This window comes from Morone saxatilis, unplaced genomic scaffold, assembly GCF_004916995.1.
Source record: "Morone saxatilis isolate NCDOM2014 unplaced genomic scaffold, NCSU_SB_2.0 Contig17, whole genome shotgun sequence".
In the NCBI taxonomy this organism is placed as follows: domain Eukaryota; kingdom Metazoa; phylum Chordata; class Actinopteri; family Moronidae; genus Morone; species Morone saxatilis.
This window is the reverse complement of record NW_023339729.1, coordinates 17,948,395-17,976,295: the sequence shown is the minus strand read 5'-3', so window position 1 is coordinate 17,976,295 and position 27,901 is coordinate 17,948,395. Positions and strand designations below refer to the sequence as shown.

Sequence of the window (27,901 nt, the reverse complement as noted above, 5' to 3'; positions counted from 1 at the left end):
AGTTTACAGTGATGCAACAAATGCACATTTAGAGAAAAGAAAGGTAAAGTAAATAATAAAAAGAAAAAATAAATATTAATTTTGAAAGAGAAAATAATTTACAAAATGTATAGATTAATATCCTACTTTATAACTAAAAAATGTCAGCTAACCAATTTTCCAATTTCTATTCAAAATAGACAATTAGTTGATTAGAAATACATTTAAAGAAAATGAATTGTTAACTATTTTCATAATGGATTAATTGTTTAATTATCTAATTTAATAAAGGCTTTGGGTTTTGAAGAGTTGGCTGGGGGAAAAAAATCAAAAAATGTTGGACTCAGGAAACTTGTAATGAGCATTTTTTGACTGAAGTACGATTAATAAATAATAAAAATCATTGTTGCTCGCAGCCATATAAAGTAATGTTATGTATTATGTTTTTTTTAAGTCCTAATCAAAGGCTAAGTATTTTAGATCATATAAATCATATATTTTCAACAGTTTGACCAGATGAAAAACAAGTGTTTATGTGTTTAATTCAACAGACCATAATTGAAAATATCAGTATGTCTTTCCACCAATTTTTAGAATAAATAAATAAAAATAATCTTTAGCTTCAGCCCTACTCTAAATGTGGAAAAAGTCCAAATTAAATGACATGCTCTTTGAGTGTATCCTGTCCACATACTCCGTAGCATGATCTCTTCAGTGAAGTTTGTTGTTGTTTTATAACTAAAATGCAAATATGCAGTGCACTAACTAATCAGTCCTTGTGATTTTATTACATTTTTTTCAGGGGCAAGTTTGGATTAATGGCTTCAACTTGGGACGTTACTGGCCATCCCGAGGCCCTCAGGTGACACTCTTCGTCCCGGCCAACATCCTCAGCACGGCTGCACCTAACAATGTGACTGTCCTGGAGCTGGAGGGGGCTCCCTGCGGCTCAGGGCCATGTAGTGTGGAGTTCACTACCACCCCGATCCTGAACGCAACAGTCCAGTCTGACTACAAACAGCACAGGAGACTCTTCGCTAAAGACGATTTGTTTTGATAACAAGGGAATTCACTGCTGCTCAAAATCAATTTGCACTTTGTTTGATTTTTAAAAAGCTGTAATATGTGAATCTGGGACATGACATCATGACATGATTGAATGTGTCTTTATGAAAAGTGATGAAAGCCAAATGCTGTATTTAACCATCACATTGTCATGTGGGCGTCTCTACCTCACTGGACATTTTCATTCGAAGCCTTTTCTTTCTCTTCACAAAGGGATTATTGTCAATTGAGGCACTGCCAAAACATCATAGCAGCCTGTATTTCAGAGAATGTTTTATTTTTTTATGTGGAAAACACATCAGGGAAATGTATTATGTATTATGATACAACTACAGATACATTGGGACTGATGATCTGTAGCTTATATTGATTTTGAACTTATTTTGCATACACTCTATACCTGTCTGATATAATGCTTATAAAGCATATGCCTTTTAAAGCAAAAAAATAAACAATTTGATTTAAATAATACTCCAGTGATCTGGAGTGATGTCTTCTGTGACAAGATGCTAGTCTGAAAATGTGCGTTTATCATTATAAGACATTTTTGCTGTGACTTGATGAACCGATTATACCAGCAGGGAATTGGTTTGCAATGTGGGCAAAAGAAAAAGAGAAGATAAGGCTTCAGGATTATATTCTTTGTCTACATCCTTAGATCTGTGAATATGGGCTTCGTGGAATTGTTTTCATTGACAGTAGATGGCAGCAATTCATTTTTAACACCCAGCATCAGATGTGTCACAATAGAAAAATAACATGAGGTTAATATATAATGAATTAATAATTAAATAAAGTCACATTGACATTTAGAAACAGATTGGTTGAAGAAAGAGGTGGTCAACTTCAACAGAATAAGACTTGGGCCTTCTATATATTATAATAATTATAAGTAGTATTATAATATTTTTTATAACATAATAATATATTGGCCTGCATTAATTTCCCCCATAAATATAGAATATAAACAGATATGTTTTGATAAGGACCAGTTTAACTGTAACCAAGATAGGTACTAAGCAGAACATTTTAGGAATAAAAAAATAAACTTGTCAGTGCTCTGTGGATCACAAACTCTGCAACAGTGACACTGTTTCTAAATGAAACAAATCTGTGCCATTTTTTGTATTGCAATACATTGTTACTGACCCATACTCATATATCTCCAATAAGGTGCTAACTGCTCATATCTCCCTAGACCAGGATTTTAATATAAAGACAATAATGATCTCAATTGGCTCAGACAGAATTTCTTTCTTCTTTCAAATTCTCTTTGACTTTACATTTATATATATAAATATATCATGACAGAAGTTATCACTTTTCAAAAGAGCAGAACATAATCGAGAGAACGACATTTTCCAACAATTTCTAATTGTAATGTGATTATTTAAGAGTAACAGGAATAATAAAGAGTATAAGTAATAAGTTCCCGCTCTCGCCACACTCCAGTCCAGCAGGTGGCGGTAATGCACCGACACGCTGGTTTGCCAACCGCCATTAAAACCCGAAGAAAAAGAAAAAGAAACATATACTAACGTAGAAGAAGAGGGCGGAGGCCTGCTGGTAATTTCAGGAGCAAAAGAAATAAAGCGAATATTTGGACGTTTTTGTCCAGCGATGAGGTAAAAAACAAACCCCACCGCCTTGGATGAAATGTTTAACATTTAGTTGTCAGTGAAATGTCTCGATGCATGCCACTGTTAGCTACCTATGATTAGCGTTAGTTAGCCGAGATAGCTCAGCTTTTAGTTGCACAGTTGAGGAAGATGCCTTTGATATTATCAGCTGTGTGAAACAGTTCGCTGTTGTATCCCTTACTAACTACAGCTGTTGTCATCTGTCAAGTTGTTAACCAGGTAAACGTGACGTATCAAAGCATTTCTTAATGAGCCTGCGTGTTTCTTTTCTTCGACAGGCTGTGAACGCCTCTCTGTTTGGGACAGTGGGCTCTAATGCAGCACAGTAGCGACCTGACTGACTGAAGTACAATGTTGTGCTGCTCGGACTCAGTGACACTACCTGACCATAGTTAACAGACATGCCGTGGTGCCTTAACACCAAGCGGAAATCTCATTTTTAAGCATACAACCCAGGCTTCCTCACCCAGTGAAAGCCAACCTGCATTTGTATTTTTATACAACCTTTTATTATCTCTATCAGAGGGAGGTTTTTTCCCTTGTAAACACGGACTGTAAAACGACCTAAGACCATGGTAGACAACCGCTATGCCACAGCTCTGGTCATTGGCTCGGTGCTGAGCCTGCTGGCCACAGTGTATCTGTCTGTGGCTGTGGGAACTCAGCACTGGTACCAGTACAGCTGTCCACCAGTCAGACATGAGGGGAGCAACGCCTCGGAGCTCAGAGAGGAGTTCGTCAATGGAGAGTTTGATGAGAAGGCCTACAGCGACACCATGTTCCGCCTGAATGGCACTCTGGGACTGTGGTGGAGGTGCATCCTGGTGCCCGGCCAGTCCCACTGGTTCAAAGAGCCAGGTAAAAGATGTTGTTACATGTTACATCTCTGCAGCTTTCCCAGTGCCTCTTCACGTCGCTGCTGATTAATGCATTTTACTATCTTCAGTCACACACAGTTGGGTAGCGCTCCTGCTATAAACTCATGTTGTGCCTGCAGTTCTTTATTTTCTATTGTAGTGTAGATAACAAACTCTTTAAAACACCAAATGTGACTGTTTGCATTAAAATGATGATTTGACGTGAGTTTTCCATTTAATAAAATGCGGAAGCAATGGAAATGTGTATAATGCGCTTCAGTGATCAAGCAGATACAGTTTGTCTGGCTTTTAAAGTTACTTGAGGGCGAAACGTAAAAGGAATATTGGGATTATGTGGGTAAAATAGTCACAGTATATGTATTTTACGTTTCAATACTGATAGAAAACATAGATTTGAGTGTCTATATTTGGCTCACCCATCGAATAAAGTAAGACACTGTACCTGATGGCATTAATGCAGAAATCACTTAAGTAGAGGTGCACTGTGTTACCTTAATAAGTGAAGCAGCTATCGGCCAGATGTGACCAATCCATGTTATATACAGTAGTCATTATAAACCTCAGTGTTTGCTCTCTTAATAACTTTAATTCTGTCACAGCCTCTCACTCAGTTTTTAGTGGCACAGAATTTTAATCCTTATTGTCACTATATGGTATATAAGTACCGGTTGTCTGTAGATACCCAGACTTAAGCTATGGGAATTGTTATTGGGATAGATTTCTGTTGTCTTGTGGTGAACTGTCTATCATGTTCCCAACTGTACATCCCATCCTGTGTATTTGTAAACAGTGACAGCTCAGTTGAATTGATGCTCTCTGTTTCTGTCTTTAGATCCAAAGATGGAGACGCAGTGTGTGAGCTTCACTCTTCCTCAGCAGTTTAGTCCAAAGTACAGATACCTGGGAAACCATAACGAAGAAGACCTGCTGAGAACATGTGAGTCCGCCCTGTCCTGCCTGTAGATTACATGATGTTGTGTTTAGGTTTTCAGTGTATTCTGTTTCTGTTTTAACTCGTGTACCAGACTAGAAGGCCACTAGCACAGTTTGTGACAGTGTCATTTATCTGTATTAGTGGACACAAATACCCAGAAATTTAATATTTAAAACATAGAAATATGGACATTTTAAAATGTAATATTGGAAATGTAATGTAATGTATGAAAACTTCAGGGGCAAATTAACCTATCCAATATCAAATGAATACTCTGGACGATTCAGAAAATACTCTATGGTGAAGTGATGTTTAGCTGGACTAAATTGTAAGCTGGTCTCCTGCCGCCTTTGAATATTGGATTTGAATGTTTTTCTATGTAGGTTTTAAGTTGTTGTTTTTTTGATAATGTCTTCTTGCAGACTTGTGGAGGTGCCAGTTTCTTCTGCCCTTGGTGTCTCTGGCCTTGGTGTTCCTCAGCGGCCTTGTTGGGGTCTGCGCCTGCCTGTGCCGCAGCTTCACCCCCACCTTGGTTGTGGGAGTGCTCCATCTACTTGCAGGTGAGAAAATTCATGCACATGGGAACAAAAACAATGGCATGGCATGTAAACAGGAAAACACTTACGGTTGGGGGAGGCAGAACTCCCTTGTGGGGGGAACTTGTGAGAGACTCCTGTCAGTCAAACAAAAACCATCTCAAATTCTTAAATTTACACAATCCTTTTCTCACATGGTGTGTTTTAGAGGAGCAGACACTCTCTTACTACTGTTATAGCAAAACTATAAACATTAACCCACAACTTTAACATTATAACTTTAACTCTTTAACAGGACAAAACACCATGGCACACAACAGGGGACTAAATGTGTTAATATCTTTTTGTACAATGATGACACTGGTGTGTGAGCTTACATAGAAAAATAACAGTTGTGGGTGTTAGCTTGCACATCATAAGCTGCCAGCGCCTTTTGCGAAAACGTTTCCAGCTGCTGATTATCAAACTTAAAGCTAATGTCAGCCTGAAAGTGCTGCTTCTGGGCCTCTTCTTGTTAGGTGAGTTTGTCCTCACACATCCCCCACCTCTTGAACTTTCCCAAACGTATAAACGTCAGAAGATTTTCTTTTGCTTTGATTAATTACAGTTAAGCAAACATATTAACTGTGGGGATTGTCACTTTAATATGTGGTTTTTGTTTGGTTCCAGAAGTGACACAGCACATACAGTTTTGTGTTTATGTGTGTGTTTCGTGGCGTTCATCTTTTATGTCTCTCCTTCGCTCATCAGGTCTGTGCTCTCTGGGAACCGTCTGCTGTTTCCTGGCCGGGATAGATTTGCTCCACCGGTATTCCTCACCACCAGACGGGGTGGAGGGGTCGCTGGGCTGGTCCCTCTACCTCGCCCTCATCTCCTTCCCTCTGCAGATGATGGCAGCTGCTTTGTTCCTGTGGGCGGCCAGGAGTCACCGCAAAAACTACACCCGCATGACTGCTTACAGAGTAGCTTAAAGAGAGATTACTACAACAGCATACCTTAAAACAGCCTACTGGTCTGAGGACTATAAAAAAAAGTTTCTGGTTAAGACAGGATGTACATTAAGTGAAGTGACCAGAGGCTACTGGTTGTAACTTCTCACTTCCTTTGTAACATTCTTTAACTAGAAAACACAATAACATGGCATCACAGACCTAGAGGCAAGTAAACCAGTTTGCAGCTAATCATCATAAGTGCTCATAAATAGGGGTTTAATGCCTTTGCGTTACGTTATTTCACCTTTATTTTTTTTTCCCACATCTCTAACCTGTATCATAATAAGCATGTTCTTTAATGTATGTTAACACCCTGATATTATGGATGATTTGTTATTTCTGGTGTTAACTGTGTTGGCGTGCAGTACTTAAATGCCTTTTTTATTTAGTTGCCATTGCTTCTAAAGCTGCTCACCACATTGCCCTTAAATCAGTTCTAGATTATAAACTTGCACAAATTTTAGATCTGTAATTATCAAAGTCAGGGTAGGTCTCTCTATAAGTGCATGACAAATATAACATAAGCCTTTTTATTTTTTAATTTAATTAAATGTTTTTGGTTTGGATTTATTTTTGTATGATCTTAAATATCGAGCCTTTGCTGTGCATGCCTTTTAAGCTGACATTTCCGTCATCTGTGGTAATTGTTGATTTCAGTCTGTGGTATGTGTTTAATAATGTCAGTAAATGTCACACACTAAAAATGTAACCACTCATCTCCCATTGTCACCCGTGTTTATAGATCTAATATTTATTAAAGCAGTTAATTTGAATGTTAAAAAAACTGAATTGATTTGATGCCACTCGAGCAAACCTGTGACCTCTTTGTAACATTTAAATTCAAATGTTTCAGCCCCAAAATATACTACTTCCATTTTACATTTGTTACAGTGAAGTTTCACTGTAATCCTGGTTGCAGTCAGTATTCTGTTTCTTTAGAGCTCGGTTTTATCAACCAGCTGGCTGGTTTGACAGCTAAATATTGGTTTTTGCTTCAAATAAAGCCTTTTAAATGTCTGTTGGTGATACTCCACAGTTTTGAGCAACAGTTGAATTTGCTAAATCTCCCCTTGACAGTGGAAATCCTCATAAGTCTTTCTTTACACTTAACATTTGTGTGTAAAGTGAATACATTTTTTTTCTGTGTTTCAAATTCCAAAATTGCTAATTTGAAAAATTGTGATGTTTTTGTGTCACAATGTTTTGTTACTCGTCTGAAGTGTATACACTCTGTCTTTTGTAAATGTTTTTATGTGTTCTGAAGCACACTGTTCCTGTAATAATAAATTTGCCATTCTGTATTTGTCTTGTGTGATCTCCTTTGGAATAGAATTGTGAGCTGCTTTGCTCTTGCTGTTTTTTAGTGATGTGGCTCTAGAGATAGCAATGCAATACTTTAGTTTATGACCAAATACCTGCAAAACTAATGACATTACCATCTTTCACATTCTTAATTTTACCATTTTATTGGATTGCCTCATATTCAGTTTATATCATTGCAAACTTTGTATCATTTTGTCCTCATATATCCACCCTCATAAAGACAATGGGAAACTGTTAAACTTTTAATATATATTAAGAATATTTTCTTCGATTGACATGCACATTTTATAGCAACTGAGCAATTTAAACCGTATGACTTTATAAAGATTCAAGTCAAGTCAAAACACACAAAATAATAGTTCAAAGTGATCCATGTTTTCATTTATTCAAACATACTGTTTTGCATTATTGCCACAGTTAATATACAGGGGATGGAGGATTATAACTCCAGCACCTGTGCAATATTATTAAGTCAAGTACAAAAGCAATCCATTACACATGAGCCTCACAGAGGTAGTACTGTTGCAGTGTTTCTGTATTCAACTGAGGAGGTAATCATGTTATTGTGTCATTTATTGCATAGGTTTGTGCATTAGCTAATTTGAGATGATTAAAACATGATTATTCATGTAGTGCACAATTTCTTTTCTTTGATTATAATTCAAAATCTCTGCAGTACATATTAGTCCCCCTCTCAGTCTTTCTTCACACTTATGGGCGGGAAGGTCAAAGTGATCTTCTTGGCTAAATGGAAAGCAATCTTCTTCTCATAGTAGGCACATTCATTTACAAAGAAAGGGTAGAGTTCTTCTCCCTCGTACTTCACCATCTCCCCAGAAAATGACTGGAACATGGGGTCTCCTGGTCGGAGAAGTTTGAAGTCATTATCCTGTGGAAAGACAGACAAAGCCAATGAAGGAGTCAAATCAGGTTCCTGGCTTATGGATTCATGCATGTACATTTAAATGTGTGAATGAAACTACCCTATGTAGTATTATTTTAAAGAAATAGGTCGACATTATGGGTTGTTATGGATTATAGCCAGTTTAGGGAAAAGCTTATGTGTGCATACATCTTTCCTAGATGTGTATATTGTACCTGCAGCTGGGGGTGTATGGCAGCAGTAATCTCATTGGTTGTAGGATCCCTTGGGTAGTCTACACTCCTCACCAAATTGTAGGCTTCCACTTCACCTCCTTCAAATGTACTTCCTGTTGGCAAAAGACAGTGTGAGTAATAATGCTGGTGTACTCGAGAAGGTTCACACTCATTTAAAAAGGTCAACCAAATTATAAAAACACTTTATTACTTATCCCTAGTGATCATTTTTCCATGCAGGTGGTTGTGGTTTGATTTGGCCAGGTTAGGTCTGGCTTTCAGGCTAACTGCCCTCTCCAGTCTGACAACTCCTCCTGTCCCCCTCCCTTACCTGTAACCTATTCAGTGTGCCTCAGGCTGACCGCTAATGCAACCCCACTCAAGCAAGGATGCAGGCCCTCACAGTGTCAGCCCCAGGGTGCTTAAAGCCTGTGCTTCAACATGTCTTCAGTTTGAGCCTGAGATCCGCAAGGCCAGTGACGTTGTTGGTGTGGAGCTGCATTCTTTGACGGCAGTGTCAGAGAGGAGGACGCTGTCCAAGCTCCGTCAAGCTATGTAATCTTGGACAATGTCTCCCACCCGCTCCACAGGGAGCTGGTCAAACACAGGAGTACTATCAGTGCAAGACTCATTCCGCCAAAATGCACCACAGAGCGCCACAGGAAGTCATTTCTGCCTGTGGCCATCAAACTATACAACTCCTCCCTCAGAGTGTCAAAACTCTGAGTCATTGGTCATTACACTGGCACTAGAAATGTTCTCTGGTTAATATGCAATATACTGGATTATTCTGTTAGTAACTTTGTAACTTCTGTCATACTGTAATGTTTAAAATTCACTACTATTACTCATTTCATTTCTGTCAGTCACATACTGTGGCTTACATTTACTTCTGTCTATATATATTGTCATATATTGTATTATAAGGTACATACTTATTATATTTCTATTTTTATTTTTCCTATACCTATATATACATTTTCTATTACTATATATATTGTATTAGATATTGTAATATAATTAGTATTTCGTATAAGTACAAGAGCAAATCAGGCCAAGGAAGCATTTTTTTTAATTTTTTTTGTAATTTGGGTGATGCGTCCCCTTAAATACCAGGGGTAGTTTCTTACCGGAATTGAATCCCTGAAGCCATTCGATTGTGAGATCCACTGCCTCTTTCACCATGTTAAAGATATCAGCTCTGAGCACACCGTTGGGTTGAGGACCTACCTCTATTGCTGCAGAGAACAAGAGAAACAGGAAAAACATCTTGCACTTGCAATCAATTAAATTATTCAGAAAAAAACTATTTTTGCAAGAGATACACTTACCGAAGCCATGTTTGCCCACTGACTCTAAGGAATAAGCCTCAGAAATAGGTATATCCAGCTGGATTACTCTCACAGTTGTAGAGGTCATCTTGCTCTGAAAACCAAATTATTCCATGATTTACAGCTCTTCAGATTCTGATTTGTATTGCCTTAGATCATAATTGGTATGGAGACAACCAACAACATATACAACTCAATAATGACAAAATACTAAACGAAGATGAATTGAACAGAGGTCCAAATGAAATATTTCAAGAACAACTGGATGGATTGCCATGTCATTTTGTGCAGATGTTTGTGATCCCCAGAGGATGAACACTAATGACTGTGGGGATCCCCTGACCTTTCCACAAGCAACACCATCAAGTCAAATTTCTCATTTTGTCCTCACAGCCTCACAGAGTCGTTAGCATGGCTGTAGACTGTAAACTGTCCTGACTAAGATCATAGTATTTTGGTCATAATTCATTAAAAACATTTCAAGGGATCTTTATAAAATCTTTTCTTGTTGTGCATTCATGTAAAAAGGGACTATGGTCAGGCTATATATACACTCCTATAACCATTATATCTTCCCTTGGTGTTGCTAACTCCAGATAGCCTGACTGTAATTTATCTTCTTATGTTTTCCTAAACATAAATATCAACATTCTACTTTCTTACTGATAACTAGGATATTCTTAATGTTGCATGCAGATTAAATGCAGTGTTTATTTTAAGTCAGTGTTTAAAGTTGAAGTTGCTTACGAGACCTGCAGTTCCAGTATTTTTATGCTTCATGTCATTAAGTTAAAACGTACCACTAATTAGATACATGTGTTTCTCTGGATGACTCCATGAAGCTCATACCTGTATGTATTTGTAAATGTGCAGGGTGATCCAATCCATGGAGTAAAAGATGAGGCAAAGGCCCATGTTGGCAGTGGTGTTGTGGACATCGCAGAGCAGATCCACAGCCTCTTTGCTTCCTTTGGGTCCAAGCTGAGAGTTTAGCTCTTGGGCTCGCTTCAACTCATAGGGTGTAGAGTCTGTTATGGGGTCACTGAAAGCCAGAAGATCAAATAAAAACTTGAAATGTTAAAAATGTTAAATGTTAAAGTTTTGGTACATCTTTTCGTCTTTAACTTACCTTAGCAGGCCTTTTGTGAAACAGCGATTCAGATCTGTTTCTATGTATCTTCTACAAGCATCCACAGCCCGTGGATTTGATAGAACGGTGGTTATAGAAACAGATCCAGAATTATCTACCATCTGTTTCTGCATTTCTCTCACCAAGTACACCCCTGACATCTCATTTCCATGGGTGCCACCACAAATGGCAACACGGGACAGTTGCGGGAGCGAGACATGCTCCATCTGTTGGCAGGAAGAAAGTGATTGTACAATAAGTGTTGTCCTGTCTTATTTTTTTATAACCCTTATAATACTCTGACCTTTCAGCAAGCAAACAAGTTTACAAGTTAATGTAAACATCCATGAAGTGACAAAACCTATTTAAAATGTAAACATTTACACAGAAGATTAACCTGTGACTGGATTGTGAAATTAGGTTCAGCCTCTGGTCAGAAACTGGGGTGAAAGTATTACTGGATGACAGCCAGTGAGTTATTTAAATTAACAAGTGACCTAACCAGTCTCAGTCCCACTGAAGGAAATCCCAGTAGATGGGATGTTAATCTTTAAACAAATATTGTAAGCAAATGTCAAATCAAATGTTAAAAGATGTCAACTGTTAAATTTGTTTCAGTACAGGTCGAAGTACAGGTTTAGCAAGGAAGTGAGGGAAGCTAAATAAATGTACTCTGAGAAACACCAGTTCTCAGCCAGTCATTCTGGTTCCCCCGAACAGACACATAACCAACTACAAATGTAAAGCCCTCCACTCCACCTCCGAAAGCTCAGCAGGTCACCAAAAAACCAAGGACCACAGGACAAATGACTACAGATCCTTCACCCTGACCTCTGTGGTCATGAAATCTTTGTTGAGCATTCATTTATTGAACTAATAAATTAGGTACAGGCTGTTGACAGATAACCTGACTTTAGTTGTTTGTTTGCCAGTGGATTAGTGTTTTACGGCTCTATAATTCACAAGTTAATCACTGACAGGGATGAAGGTCTTTAATTTGTTGCTGTACAATCACTTAATTTGTGAGTGAGAACAAAATAAGAAATCCAACACTCCTTTGAAGGCTGTTGCATAATGATGTTTTTGTTACTAACTCTCCTAGCAGTCACAGCTGTTCCTATGCAACTTTGCAGTTCTGAATGGTTGTATGTGGTTGGCATTTTCTCCAAGTGAGAATCAAGCAGCCACTTGCAAGACAAATGTACAACTAGAAAAACAAAGTAATGTTTTAGCTTGCAAACAAGATACAAGTACTACATTGCCCCAAAAGCATCAAGATGCCTTCTACATGTGCTATCACTTTGTGCTGTGAGTGTATGAGAGCCTTGTTTATTCTCTTCACTGTACTCTGAGAGAATAACTTAGGTGAGGTAACTGATCCCCTAGGAAAAAAACTAAACTGATGCATCCCAAAGAGTTATCAATGTCTTTGTATTCTGTATTTAATGGGAAACCAGTGAAGAGAAGCAGATTTAAAATGTGCCTTTTTTTTGTTTTGTTTTTAGTCAGTAGTCCGGCTGCTACATTTTGAAAATGTTGCTGTCATCAAAGGGCCTCTTAGATCCTCTTTCTTAACACTGCTCGCCGTTCCAAGGTCAACACTAAAAACCACAGGGCACATCTGCTGTTAGACGCCCCAAACCAGGTCATGTCCCGTGCCTTGTCTAAAACTACTGTTATATAAGCAAAAAGATTTTAGTTACATTAATTCTGGTATGACTGTTCAGGTCTTGTATCTAATTTGGACCACATATGGAGGTGTCCCAAATCAGAATTGAATATATCTGATTCCAGGTTATTTGTGCTGTTCACACTGTCATGAAAGAAACAGAGTATGAGCAAAACAAAAATAAATTAATTAATTTAAAAAAATCCGCCCCTTGTGTCTGCATTATGAACATAGCTTTAGCCTCCTCAATACATACATACACATACTACGATGTAGTTGTAAACAGATATAAGTGTTTATTAATGTAGTTGTCAACAACTGCAACTCCTTCTGTGGGCACCCATTGGCAGATAATGAATGACAGTATAGACATACAGTAAGAATATGTCTTCATAGGAGAAGTTATGCTTGCTGACAAATACTGTACACATTAAAAATGTCCTTATAACTGCTTACTGTTAAAAGTTTACATGCTGCTTATAAATGCCTGACAGTGTGCACAAGTTTAAAAACGAATTAATTTCTGATAAACGTATTGCTGACAATGTGTAGGATTGACTTTCTGTTGCAGGCACCTCTTTTCATGGTTTGCCTTAGACAACACACAATACAATATCAATAAACAAGCATTAAAAAAGAGGAACACTTCTGTGTAAGCTCATCAAAACATTCTGCAAAACAGGCCCGTTTGGAGAGAATGAACATATATTATTTTAGAACTTTGTGTGACAGGCTCAGATACAGCAGGCTGGCTTAACACCCATAAAGTAGTAAACATGTGCAAGCACAGATGAACAAAATTAATATGCAACCAGATGACTATCTGCCTCTTTTTATGTCTTGCACAGGAGCAAAGTGCAGTTCTGTAAGTAACATGATCGGCACAGAAAGAAAAGCATTAACATGTAAATTAACTTCCACCAACAAAATGTGCATACAAATATATGCAAGACACAATGTTCCCTGCTGCATGTCTTACCTTTGCCCTTCTTGGCACTCACTGAACTTCAGCAACCTTTGAAGTTAGAGGGAACTTGTATCAGGACAGCAGTGCAGTATTTCACAACCTGCAAGCAAAGTAATACAGGCACAAGCAAAAGCTCTCCAGTCAGACATTAACCATTCACATGCACAGACATGAATGAATGCCAGGTCGACAACAAACCAGTCCACATAGACAGACTGCTTCAATTTACATCTGACCCTCCCACTTCCTTGTTTCTTCTTCCTGCGGCCCTCCTCTTTATGTTCTTCAGATCAAATTTCAAGTAGTTAGACATTTTGTGATGTAACAGGAACTTATGCTGTATTATTTTCTACCAAACCAGCAAGAGCCGCTCTGAGTGTGCAACAACAACAACAACAACAACAACAACAACAAGACAACATGTTATCTTAAGTTGCTTCACTGATAATAGGGAAAAGCCTCAAGGATTACCTATACTAACCCACACTGTTAAACACCTTTGATGAATCAGATAGCCCCCAGCCAGGTAATTATTTCGTAGATACAAAGTTATATAATTACCATTTTTAAGAACTTAAGTACTCTATCAGTTAGGTTATGTTACTTGGTTTTCACATGTGACGTCATATGGTGAATTGTTTTTGACATTTTTGACATTTAATTTAAAAAAATAAATGTTAAATGAGTCTACAGCCATGGGTCAAACTTGGTTGTACGCTTCATTTTAATTGTGGAGCATTTAAAAGCACAGGGGAAGACTACTCTAGTCAACTGTGCAGATGTTTTAAAAAGAGTTGAGCTCATCACAATCCCATGTATGTGAAATAAATATTACATGTTCTGCAAGCAGACTTATATTCACAGTACAGCACTTTAGAGAACCATCTTGTGTTGTCAAATCTTTCGACTCAGTCCTACTTCTGCAGATTTTTCCTCTCTGTCCCTCCTCTCCTCTTGGTCCCATGCATTTCTTGCCACCATTGCCATTCTCCTTCCATCCACCAGATGCCCTCAGACTTTTCTGCCTTCTCTCATCTGCCCTAATCTTCTGATACCAGATCAGGGTTGCGAGTTTGCCAATGCAATAATCCCTTTCCCTGCAGCCCAGTCACCTGACCTTCCCTGCCCTCATCCTCACCTGTTCCCACTGTCCCTCATCAACCCAGCTGTACTGGTTAATTTCCACCAGTCTATTTGTCAAAGGTGCTATTTACATCACATCTTTGTGTTTAAGCCAGAACCCAAACCTGACCCTGTACCTGTTTCTGCCCGCCTGACCTGTCTGACCTGTTTTACCTTCTGCTTCACTATTTGTAGTTGGATCTGTTTGCCTGTTTGTTCGCCTCATGATCATGTAAACCTTTTCTCCTTTTGTTAATTAGTCATTGATCTGCACCAGCTACATCACCATTGTCTGCATTTGGGTCCTATTCCTGTTGCCCCACAGGCACCAGTCGTAAAATGTGTTCCAGTTTGGTAGTAAGTGATGATTGTAACACTGGTTCAGTTTCAAATGAAGCTAAGCCTAAAAACAAACCTTAACAAGAATTACATCTATTAATTATGGGAGAAAACTACAGCTGGTGTAGATGCATGTATCCTAATATATTAAGCTTTAGAGCAGTTTGGCTATTTAAATTGTCAGCAGTAATCCCAAACATTTACTTGATTTACTTTTTATAATTACATTAATATTCATATTAGATTCAAATATGTTATATACTTCTATAGCCTTTATTGTATAGAAAAGTCGTGTTGAGGTTACAGTTATATTCTCCTACTTGTTGCTTGGTAAATGCTATCTTTAACTTTAGCTATACTTGCACAACATAATTCAGTTATCACTTATCTCATTACTTGCTTTTTTAGTTGTCTTTTGCAATATAGCACCGTGGTTTCCAACCTTTCACTTTTATGACCTTTTAAAATAAAGCTGTGTCTACATGTGACTCCTTCTCACACAGGAATCAAGTGTAGTTTTCACCTCTAAATATTTCAGACTGTGTCATTTTAATAAATGTTCAAGGCTTTCAGAGGCAAAGCTATCCCAATATGTCACTTAAAAGTAAAGATTAAAATCAGTCCAAATGAAATTAATTTTAAATTGTGTACAAGAACTTAATTTCTTTTTTTCCCCTGTCCCATTAACCTTCTTGTGATCCCTCAGATACAGCTTGTGACCCATTGGAGGGATACTGAACCTTACGCTGGGAATCACTAATCTAGTAAATGTGAAAATGTTGATTACCTCACATCTTTCATATCTTTCCCCTCCATATAACCCTTCCGGTGTCTTCCATTTCTCTCAGTCTCTCAGTCTCTCTCTCTCTCTCTCTCCCTCTCTCTCTCCCTCTCTCTATCTCTCTCTCTCTCTCCCTCCCTCTCTCCTAGAAGTCCTAGGCTCCATTTAGACATGTTATCCTGTCGGATCAGTCACTTGATCATAAGCTGCTTCCTCCCACTCATTCACTCCCTCTGTCAGTCCCTCATCCTCTAATTCTCCCTGCCAGTTCAATTAAATCCAGTGGACTTAATTCAATTAATTTCAGTTCAGTTAAACCCAACAAGCTTTAACTGCATGAAAGTCATGAAATCTATATTGCCAAAGCGACTAAGAACAATGAATGAAACGGGTACTTCTTCTGTTGACTTCTGTTGTTCAGCTTTTTAACCTTGATATCTGAACTTTATTTAAATATTATGAGACATAACAAAGCCCTACAGTTAAAAGGATTAAATGAATTACATTTTTAAAAATTACATTTTGTCAGTATTTTATTTTGGAAGACCATTCAGCAGTTCCTTTTTAATTGTGAGTTTAAATGTTGTGTTTTAAAATGTGCGTGTGTTTATATACGTGTTCGTACACACAAGCAGGTACACATTTCTTTCTGGATACGAGGGAGAAATAAACTGGACGATGCACTTCTTGCCATATAGAAAAACTCACACATTGTAGGCTGTAAGTTATTTAAGGTGCAGAATAAAGTAGAAAAGTATGTTCCACGACAAAAATTCACTTTGTGGGCTAAACTTCGTTATTATTTTGTGCACCATATTTCATGCCTTAAACTGAACTATATACAGTAGCCTATGTGTTTTGGTGGTTTGAATTCCTGGCTGACTGTATACTGGAAATCAACATATCTCATGCATTACAATGTATTTATAGCTCAGATACTACGGAATCGACATGAACTCCAGGATAAGATTAACAGATCGAGTCCAGAAAATCTCTGTGCATAGAATAAAAAATGTAAGAATTTAAAGCTACTATAATTTACGTGATTATATGGTCTTTTGTCTGATAGCAGATGTAAAACAAATAGATTATATAGATATTATAGGAGAAAGTTGGTGCAGTCTGTAAGTTTTCTTAGCCATTTTATTCTCAGATATGTTCAAAAATGTGTTTACATTACGTGTATTTAGTGAACAAGAAAAAAATAGCAACAAGAAACAACATCACTGCCCTCCAGTGGTAGAAAAGTACATTCACTCAAATACAGTACTTCAGTACAATTTTGACATTTTACATTATTTTTACATTAAGAAAAAGATATAATAGGTTTGTATATACAATTCATTGTTAAAGGCTGAACCAGTGATTCACAACCTTTTTAGCTTCTGACCTCTTGCAAAAAAGCAGACTCTACTGTCTCAGATGTTTTTGTAATTATCAAAATCTAAATCTGTTTATGAAATTATTCAATATTTCATGAAAACAGAAATACATATTTGTGTAATTATTTCCCCCTACCGCATTAATCTTCTTATGACCCCACAGATTTATGTTGTGACCGTTATGAGGGGCCCGACCCTGGACAAAGCCTTAAGAGGTGATAAACTTTAGCTCCACCTCAACCAGCTACAACAGCGAAATGCTGATATTATATATATTTATTTATAATTTATTTATATGGAGTGTGTAATTTCTGTAACAGTCTTGAGAATGTACCTCTCTGTACGTGACAGACCTTGACAGCTACTGGTGGAGGTGTGTATGAGTTCAGCCTCGACAGGACAGATTGAATTTTATCCACATTTCTACACAATTGTTATTAGGGACATAAAATGATACAAACATCCTTAGAGGTTTTCTCCACAGGATTGTATTGACGGGACTTCGCTGCTGTATCAAACTCCTCTCGTCGGCCAATTTCACTGCTTTACACGAATTAAACATCATCCTATAACACAAAGACCAGACCCAGACAAAGAGACACACTCATCTACCCTGCTGTTGCCTTCCTTGTGATCAAATGATGCCTGAATTATTCATATGAAATAGAGGGGAAATCGTTTTTAATGCGGCTAATGATATTATAAGCTGTTACTTAATAGCTTGTGACCTTTTTAGTATGGGAGACAGGGCGTGTTTAGACAAGGTTTGAACATTGACATTTGAGACAGGGAGTGGCCCAAAAGAGGTGGTCTCTGGGTAATGAGGTCTTGCTGAGAGGAAACCAACTTTTTGACCTTCTTGTGGTCTTTGCCCACAGTTTGTACTGTGTGTGTTTGTGTGTTTGGATATGTGCTCTAAAGAGACTCACCCATAAACTTTACAAGTCCCAGTTCTCAAAAAAAAAAAATATATATATATGTATAGGGGATGGGAAACCATAAAGACCAGATGTGACAATAAGAGCATGAACATGAAGCAACAAAAAGCTCATAAAAACAAGCACAGCAGGTACATTTTAAGTTAATTGGCAGTATAGTACCCAGTGAGAGAAAGAAGACAGTAACTGGGTATTTCCTCTGTGAGACAGATGCCATCAATGCTCTCAGTTTGAATAACAGCTCTACCTGAATCTGATTTGGGATTTCTGGTAGTGATAAAACAAATAATCAACCGATGTCTGCCCTCACAAGGCAGATAAACAAAAAATGTCTTGTGTGTGGCTGCTGTGAAACAATGTTAGCACTCCCCTTGAGAGTTTTGGGAAGGTGGTAAAAAAGTTGGTTTTGGAAGCATTTCTGTATACTAAAAACTTTCCTTTTTTATGTCTCACATTGTAAACCTATATCAATCCCCTATATTTTAACAGCATTCAGAAATATACAAAGTTAAACTAAACATAACTTAACTCAGGCGTTGTTAACTAACATTAAGTGAATAGCACTGAACTGAACCGACTAAACAAACTGAGATATGGGAAAACTAAGTTATCAGACACACAAGGGAATAGACTAAGGCAGAACCATTTAAACTAACTACAATATACACTAAACATGACAAAGTAACGCAACCTAATATTAACAATGGAAAAATAATGAAACAATCATATAAAAAAAATCAAACTAGAAAACACTTCCCCTCCACATGATGCAGAACATGGTGCAGTCCAACTGGCAATCAAGATCACTCCTGTAGTTGGCAACACACTTCCAGCAGCAACCTTCAGGAACTGGTAACTCAAAGAAAACTGAATTAATTTCATGAAAATTAAAGTTAAAGTTAACAAACCTTATAATATTAGCAAAGCTGACAAAGAACGTTAACTAAATGTGTGCACTCCAAATAAATAACTATTGTCCAGTTATTTCTGTTTGTGCACAGTGTTCTGCTGAAACCTAAACTAAATAAAACAGATCTCTGGTCACCTTTTTCCTCTGTCTGTTATGAGTCTGTTCACCCTGCAGTGAGAAATCAGACTGTGGATATTCTGCAGATAATGTTGAAGGTGCAACATAAAGCAATGTCTGACTTACATTCAGAGAGAGTCATATCATCAAAATACTTAATGGCCTTTACACTTGATCTTTTTTGAGCTTATGGTTATATAATACAGTTCAACTTACATAAAAGCTATAATCTTTATTTGGATGGCACAGATATTAAGGATTAACTGTATCACACTCCGACTCATCCAATGCCTTGGACAGCTCGAACACAGGACGGGGCAGTTTCTGCCCTTTGTAATGAAATGGTTTTGAAATTTACCAGAGTTCTGAGGTCAAAGTCATTATTTATATTAAATTCATTTGAACTGGACTGGCAAGAAGAAACAACCACAATACATACCTGTTGATTAGGTTTGGATTCGGATCAGGCTGAAGGAGGAGGGTAAATGCACGTATTGTAACTTCGTTTGGACTGCCAAATGGATGTTCTGTAATGTAATGCAATCTCAATTTAGTCAATTAAGTATTGTACTTCAGTATAGATTTCAAGGGTATTTACTTGAGTATTTCCATGTTATGCCACTTCCTACTTCTACATTTATCTGACCAAATCGTATTATGTTTTATGTTTTGCATACAAAGCATGTGTATAAAATACTTTGTTATAAATTTAAACTACCAAACAGTATAAACATGTACAAGTAGAGCTGAAACAATTAGTCGATTACTCAATTAGTCAAGTGACAAAAATTCAACTGGCAAGTAATTTTTAATGCAGAGAAACATTTAATTCAATTGAATAATCGAAATAATCAGCTGATTAATCCATAATGAAAATAATGATTAGTTATAGTCCTATACAGAAAAATTAATTAAATTTAAATTAATTAAAAATGAGCTCCACCTCAACTAATTTCAACACTGAAATTTGAATAATAATCGAATATAGCCTATGCATTGAGTACTTTTAATACGAAGTACATTTCCCTGATAATTTTACTCAAGTAAAACATTTCAATGCAGGACTTTTACTTGTATCTTTACTGTGTTGAAGGCTATAAGTACTACTTTCCTTAAGTAAAGGATCTGAATACCTCCTCCACTCCACCACTGTTGTGGACAAAAACTGCTTAAACACAAATCATGATTGCTTATATCAAATAACAACAGAAGAAAGTATAATGCTGTTTATAAACAGCCTACGTGCCCTGCTCATACATATCAGCTTGGCAGCCTTTGACAGATTTATCTGATCAAGGCTAAAACCTGATTGAACCTGAATTCATAAGATTTTATTCTCCATTGCGTCTGTGTGAGTGGTGACAGGGAGCAGCTGCATCAGGACCACTCTCTCTGCCTCACTGGTCACATGTTAACACTCATGCGCGTATGTTGTGCATCGGAGGTGCCAAAGTGATTTATGTCCCCTTCCAGCTGCGGACTGAAGCATAGCCCGAGTAAGGATACGTGAGGAATGGCCTCTGAACGGGATGCATCCAACACAACCAGAAATCTGACCAACCAGTTCGTGCAGCCGGCGTGGCGCATCGCGCTGTGGTCGGTGGCTTACAGCACCGTGCTGGCTGTGGCGGTTTTTGGAAACTTGATTGTGATTTGGATTATTCTGGCGCACAAACGGATGAGAACTGTTACCAACTATTTCCTGCTGAACTTGGCTTTCTCAGATGTGTCCATGGCCGCGTTCAACACGCTCATCAACTTCATCTACGCGGCTCACGGAGAGTGGTACTTTGGAGAAGTGTACTGCAGGTTTCACAACTTCTTCCCTGTCACTGCGGTGTTCGCCAGCATCTACTCCATGAGCGCGATAGCCATCGACAGGTAGTGACTGTATGAGGAAGATGATATTATATAGCAGGCAGGGAAGTGTTATTAGTATTTATTTCAAGATTTTACAATGTGAGATATTTTGCATTTTACGATAATTACACAGATTGTTGAGTCAGTTTACCTTGACTTATTTAAGAATAGCCTACATGAGTTTGAAGCCATCTTTCTACTGAAGATGGTTGTTGCATTGCAGATTGCATTGCCTTGAATGAAAATGAACGGATCTGTGCTGTGGATCAAATGCATATATAAAGTATGACCCTAATTACTTAGGGTCATTACTTTGAACTTTCTTTACAAATATATTCATCTGAGCAATACAGTGAGTGAGTCACAGTAGCCCATTCTGCAAAATGTCAGCTGTGATAATGGCCCTGCTTATAAACCCCTTAAGTTTGTGTATCAGGGTCGCATTAAGTGCAACATACCAAAACTGTTGTGTTATGTTACTAGCATAAAGGCCGATGTTGTGACCTTTGACCTGCAGGTACATGGCCATCATCCATCCTCTGAAGCCTCGTCTGTCGGCGAAAGCCACTATGGGAGTCATCGTCTGTATCTGGAGTCTGGCCGTGGTTCTGGCCTTCCCTCTCTGCTACTTCTCCACCACCCGAGCTCTGCCCCGCAGGACCCTCTGCTATGTGGCCTGGCCCCGCATGGCTGACGACCCCTTCATGTGAGAACACTGACAAACCCTCCTTTTTTTTTTATAGTTTATGTCAAACCTCATCATCATTATCATGGCAAAGTTGGGCTGCAATCTTGTTCCTTGTACAGTATGTATTGCTATACTGTATGTATTGGTTCATTCTCTCTTCATCCTACTTGTTAGTGTACTACTTCAGTCACACCAGTTAAAATACATATGTTTCTCCACATTTGCAGGTATCACATCATAGTGACAGTTCTGGTGTACGTGCTACCTTTAGTGGTGATGGGCATCACTTACACCATCGTGGGGGTGACACTGTGGGGAGGCGAGATCCCAGGAGACTCATCTGATAACTATCATGGACAGCTCAGGGCCAAACGGAAGGTAAACACCACCTTTATTTATTACATTTACTTTCTATATTGACACTTTTTCTCTTGATTTAGTTTGTGTCTTTAGAAGGGAAGCCGACAGGTGTATTTGTGACCAGATTATGTACACATGTACATGAGGTTTCAAATGTAATTTATGGATCAAGTTAAGATTCTAAAATTCTAAAAATTGTGTATAACTGGCAGATATAATTACACATTTCTTCTTCGACTACTTTTCTACTTAACTACTTACCTTAGACAAGTAAAAAATATAATTGAATATAAGTGTAATAAAACACTGATATGATGAATTTCATATGCTATTTTGTTATTGTTGTGCTTTTTGTTATTTGTTTTCTTTTTGTTTATGTGTATTTGTGACAATTTTGTTTTGGTTTACCTTTCATGGTTTTATCTATGCTGTGTTTTAAATTGTTCTTTATTTCTATTGCTATTATCTTTGTGTGGACCCCTGGAAGACTAGTAACCACTTTATGAAAGAATAAAGGTAACTCTATATTTGTATAGTCTACCTATACCGATAGTTTGTAGAGTATTTGTAAAATTTTCACCTCATTAGTTGAGATTAAACAGCTCTTTCTGATATTACACCACTGTGGTTAATGTTTGATTAAGGTCCAAAAATATCTTGGTTAAGTTGGTTCATGAATTGTCTTTAATACTTTGTAGGTAATCTGTTAAACATCTAGACAAAGCGAAACAGTTAAAATGTTACAAATACTAAATAAACTATCTATAGGTGGACAATCCAAGTAAATTATCACCAGAATAAATCAAACATATAGGGAGATAAAGGATTGAGGTTTAAGCCAATTTATTTGAAAGCATCTTCACATTGAGAATATTTTTTAAAAATAAAAACCATAAAATGTTACAGAAAAGACAAAAACTCCTCCGTTGCAGTTGTATCTGAACCTCTTGCCATCTTAAGTGGTCTTTAATGTACTCTAATGTACTCTCCCGGGAGCATGAACACCAGTCCACAACAGCAATGACGTCAATGACGACTTGTGTAGTAAGACCTCTGCTGGTGGAGAGGAAGCGAGACACATAACGCAGGGAGCTAAAACAAATGCAATCAGGTCTCTGTGGTCTGACAACACACCGTGGACCACTTACAGCTTAGATCAATAAAATGTGTCATGCGGAGCTGCAAAAACACATTAGTTCAGTGCTGTGAGGGTAATTCACACTTCACTATCTGAAAACAGAGAAATGCACCTTAGTTAGTTTAAGTGCACTTTATGTTGCCATGTATTAATACAGGCTTTTACAGCCTAGAAGAAGAGAACAGCATCCAGAGGCACTTGTTCCACTGTAGTTAGACGTCATCAGTCAGACACAGTGTGCTTTGCCGCGGATACTCAGGGAGAGCGAGGTCGGGTTAACCAGGGATTAAGGTCATCACAGCTGTCATGGAGAGCATCTATCACGACAACCCTGAGATTACCGCGAAAGAATATTGAGAAATATCACAAAATACATCATAAATGCTGCAGGGTAACATGTCGGATTATTTACAGGGTCAAAGGGTTAGGCTGCGGAAGTATTCAGTGTCAAAGGATATTTTGGATCACATTTGAAGAATTAATTTTCTTCATAGTGAGCAACTTATTTTTAACAATGGTCCAATTAAACTAATATTTACAAGAAATGTGAATCTAAACTACAAAACAAAATAACAGAAATAGAAACTTGAAAATAGATTTCCCCCCTAGACCTATTTTTTTGGTACCACTAACCATTCAGTGCACAGAAATAGAGACAGGTGATGGTTTGCCATTTACAATCTTTGAGAGGGCTTTAGAAAAAAATAACTCATCAGAGGCTCAGATTGCTGGCAAAACTGAGTTGTGAGAGATAAAAGGGATTTATAAATGTCAGGAAACAAAGCTACAAGACAATGTCAGGCTTGATTCAAAAGCCCGCGTTGACAAGATGACATCTGGGCCGGAGATAAGAGGAAGTCGTCTCTCTCATCTCCGTCTAGCAGATGAGCTTCTTCTGATGTTATAATAGTTGCCTGCTCCTTTTAACCCCCCACAGCTCTGCATTGTGCTGCGACACGCTGATGAGGTCTGTGCCGCTCTCTCATCTGTCCTATCTGGGACCTGCTGGGTCTGGTGCGTCATCACTGACCTTTCCCTCTCTTCATACGGCAGCCATTCTGAACTCATTAAAATGGACACACTATTGTGATCAGAAAGAAGGAAAACAAACAACACACTCGTAACTTTTGAGAGAATGTGCATACGAAGAGCAGCCATGGCTTCAGATGTTCAAAATCACAGTTAATTAGCCTTGAGAGAATGTTTTGCTTCCATAATTCGATGTTTTTTCCATTGCAGAGTGTGGATGCGGTGCAGGAAGGAATTTTTGGAAGTATAAAACAATGGTTTATGAGTCAGTGAAAAAAAAGCTGAATGTTTGCAACATTTATGAGGATGTATTGGTAGAAATGGAATATGGACAAACCAACAGAGCATTATCAGAGGTTATTTGCCAGTAAAGTTAAGAGGAACCTTGACCTCTAACCTTTGTGATCGATAGACAAGCAGTCTCAGCACTTCAATCAACCGCATTTCATCTTCCAACTCACTGTTCGCAACCAGCCATCATACAAAGTTAGCAACTTGCTAACATAGTTAAGCATTTAGATGATTTTATGATATGAGATGTTGTGCTAGCTTGTTCCACTGCTCCTAGGTGCCAAAAAACAAACATACCCAAATTCAGTTTAGGCAGCTACTATTGGCTACATTGTTGAACTTCATTAAGGTTCAAAAACACACCTGTGCTTGCCTGTAACACTGAAGAAAGTAAGTAGTATCTAATGCTGTCCTGCTAATAGATTTGAATTTTTCTGTCCTTTCACTTGCAGGTGGTGAAGATGATGATCATCGTAGTGGTGACCTTTGCCCTCTGCTGGCTGCCCTATCATGTCTACTTCATTGTGACGGGTCTCAACAAGCTTCTGAACAAGTGGAAATACATCCAGCAGGTTTACCTGTCAGTGCTGTGGCTGGCAATGAGCTCCACCATGTACAACCCCATAATCTACTGCTGCCTCAACAGCAGGTGAGTACAGTTAAGTCTCCCCCACAACCCCAAAACACAAATGTAGGTACTGTATATGTACATGATTTGATTTGGCTGCAGGTTCCGGGCCGGCTTCAAGCGGGCTTTCCGCTGGTGTCCCTTTGTCCGGGTCTCAAGCTACGATGAGCTGGAGCTCCAAAACACAAGACTTCGACCGGGTCACCAGAGCAGCATGTGCACCCTCTCTCGGGTCGACACCAGCATCCTCAGCAAAGACAAGAGCACTTGTTCCCGTGGAAACAGGTCAAGACTCAACTCTGAGCCCAATAATAAAGACAATTAGTTGTCTCCACTGGACACACTCCAACTGAGTGCTTTGGCACATTATTTTGAGCTGACAAATGCTAATGGCCTGTTTTTTGTTCACTTATAGAGCTGATAAATGTTAATTAAAGAGGCCATATTATTCAGATTCGTATTCTTGTGTTGGGAGTGTAAACCTATAATTACAGTTTAAAATAATTACAGTTTGAATCAGTGCCTGAATTGGACCCAAGAAGGTGCCAGTACACTAATTCAGTACAACCCTAACCTTACACACAAGGTTACAACACAACATCACCCTGGGCTTTGTTAACAAGGATATTTTCAGAGCTGTTTTCTTAGCATTAAGCTAGAATACAAACGAGACATGTCAAAAAGTTGAGGAGCAGTGCTCTCTGTGGGAAACAGTAACTCCCTTTTGCATGGACTTTGCAGACCTTCTACATGCACACAAAAGCTATATAACACATTAAAGGAAAGGGAAAATGAACGTTTATAAATCTGGACATAGCGTTGATTTGTACACTATACTAGAGATCTTCAAATTTAAGGGAGGAGTGTGAAAGTTGAGGAAGAACATGAAGTAAAGATACTGCATACATGACATGAAAGGGACAGATGCATGTTGGTGCTCTAACGAGAAGTTAGTTCATATAGTTTGACCCATTTCACTATCCATCGCAAAAGAATGTCTATAAACCTGCTTACAAATCATAGTAATAAGACGTTCTTTATAACTGCATCATCAAGTTTTTTCAGTATCAAAGTACTCCAGTGATAGTTGTTTTTATATCGATGGGTACATTTCAAACAAGGACTGCTAATAATCTTAATAGTGCCAATTTGCCAAAATGCAAAAAAATACAAGGTTGGGGGTTGTCTCTGTAGCTGAGTGAGTAATGTCAGCAGTGGTGGAGCACTTTATCAAGATTCAGTTTTATATCAGTATTATCCTGTTATATTAGATATAAGAAAAATATCTGATTTCTTTTGACATTAATGCCTTTCATTTAATTGATTTGAACATTTCATTTCAGAGGTTCAACTGTTTTAAATGATAAAATGCTGCTGATGACTAGTTTGAACATTTTATGTGCAATCTTACATTTATTTTTATTTATTATTTTGTTATTTAGTATCCTAAAATGTATCTTCGTGGGCTTGTTTGTGTAAATAGACAAAATAATGTGAGGCAAAATTCAATTTTGCAAAAAAGGATTATTTCAACCAGTCATTGAGAGACAATTGATTAATGTATATGTACATTTTCAACATTGGTATTAAGTGTTCACTATTTCCTTGATATATTGGTCACTAAATTAATTTGAGGGGGTGTTGCATGTTTATGTACATTCTTGGGTTTAATCATTTGAAAGCTATTGATGTTTCTGTTGTAAAACATGATTGATGGTAGAATACATTTTGAAGATGTTTTAAATGTCTGTATGATAATGTTATACTATATTTAAAATATATATGTTTTTGATATACAGTATATTTAAAATAATTTATATCTTTTTTACTTTTGTCAAAAACCAATGGTCCACAATTAATCACTCGTTCTTATCGACTTCTCTGTTAAGACAACAAATACAAAAATATTTGTGACTGCTTATTCACATCTGTTGGTAAAAAAGCTCAAAGTCATAAATCTCTATATTATCTTTTTCACCACAAGAAATGAAGATACTTTGTCAGCATCATGAATTAAATACTTTAAGCTGCTTTTGACATTTTATAATCACATTTGTTTGATGTTACACTCAGTGTGCTATTATATAACATAGTAGTATATGCATTTGATTAAAGTGGTGCTTAAAGTGGATTTCATCAACAATAACTGTAGTAACAGTATTAATGCTGCTCTACCAGAGAAAATACCCATAAGTCTATTACAGTGACACTGATATTAATGATCCTGGTTGAATGTTACCTGCATTTTATGACACAATGTAAGTTCACAAGTGCTTGCTGCTGTAATTTCTGTTAGTTGAAGAACGCATGTGCCATTTTCTAATGGTTTTGGGACTGTTTAAACGTTAGTTTTTATTGTAAGTATGATTTTGTGGTTTAAGTGTATGTACAGTATGTGTTAGAATATTTTGGTGCCGAACACACATAGACACAAATTATATGAATTATTGCCTTTATGGTGAATTTGTGTTTTTGTTTTGTTGTTTTATGACATAAAATGACAATAAAAGATCACATTGGCTGTGTGTGTGTAATCAACCAGATTGTTATATTTTATTTGAATGACTTACAATGATAGTTTATCAGATCAGGAAGTGAACTTAAAAGTGCTGTTCTGTGGGGCGTTGACCAACAACAGTTCACACTGATGATGGTACTGATACTTTAAGCTGCTTTTGACATTTTGTAATTGCAGTTGTTTGATGTTACACTCAGTGTGCTATTATATAACATAGTTTTGATTAAATTGGTGATTAAAGTGGATTTCATCAACAATA

The 27,901-nt window shown here is 37.6% G+C and overlaps 4 protein-coding genes across 4 annotated transcripts in view; 3 read left to right on the top strand and 1 right to left on the bottom strand.

Annotated features, from left to right (window-relative positions):
• Positions 1-1,699, top strand: part of glb1 (galactosidase, beta 1) — a 7,715-nt gene extending 6,016 nt beyond the window's left edge. The window contains exon 16 of the mRNA XM_035661023.1: positions 782-1,699. Coding sequence (XP_035516916.1) covers positions 782-1,036 — 255 coding nt within the window. The 3' untranslated portion in view covers positions 1,037-1,699. The remainder of the gene's footprint in view (positions 1-781) is intronic.
• An 851-nt stretch (positions 1,700-2,550) lies between these two features.
• Positions 2,551-7,325, top strand: cldnd1b (claudin domain containing 1b). The gene is made up of 5 exons (XM_035660296.1): positions 2,551-2,669; positions 2,963-3,542; positions 4,395-4,499; positions 4,919-5,056; positions 5,783-7,325. The coding sequence occupies exons 2-5, from the start codon at positions 3,257-3,259 to the stop codon at positions 6,001-6,003; spliced, it is 750 nt and encodes a 249-aa protein (XP_035516189.1). The 5' UTR covers positions 2,551-2,669; positions 2,963-3,256; the 3' UTR covers positions 6,004-7,325.
• Positions 7,326-7,610: 285 nt separating this feature from the next.
• LOC118326430 (N-acyl-aromatic-L-amino acid amidohydrolase (carboxylate-forming) B-like) lies at positions 7,611-13,758 on the bottom strand. Its single transcript, XM_035659422.1, has 7 exons — positions 13,554-13,758; positions 10,906-11,132; positions 10,626-10,818; positions 9,777-9,870; positions 9,576-9,683; positions 8,446-8,558; positions 7,611-8,236 (listed from the first exon to the last, which is right to left on the bottom strand). Exons 2-7 carry the CDS (start codon positions 11,130-11,132, stop codon positions 8,042-8,044), a joined length of 930 nt encoding a protein of 309 aa, XP_035515315.1. The 5' UTR covers positions 13,554-13,758; the 3' UTR covers positions 7,611-8,041.
• A 6,885-nt stretch (positions 13,759-20,643) lies between these two features.
• On the top strand, positions 20,644-25,449 carry tacr3l (tachykinin receptor 3-like). Its single transcript, XM_035659890.1, has 5 exons — positions 20,644-21,011; positions 21,508-21,696; positions 21,906-22,056; positions 24,949-25,145; positions 25,227-25,449. Exons 1-5 carry the CDS (start codon positions 20,644-20,646, stop codon positions 25,447-25,449), a joined length of 1,128 nt encoding a protein of 375 aa, XP_035515783.1.
• Positions 25,450-27,901: the final 2,452 nt, after the last annotated feature.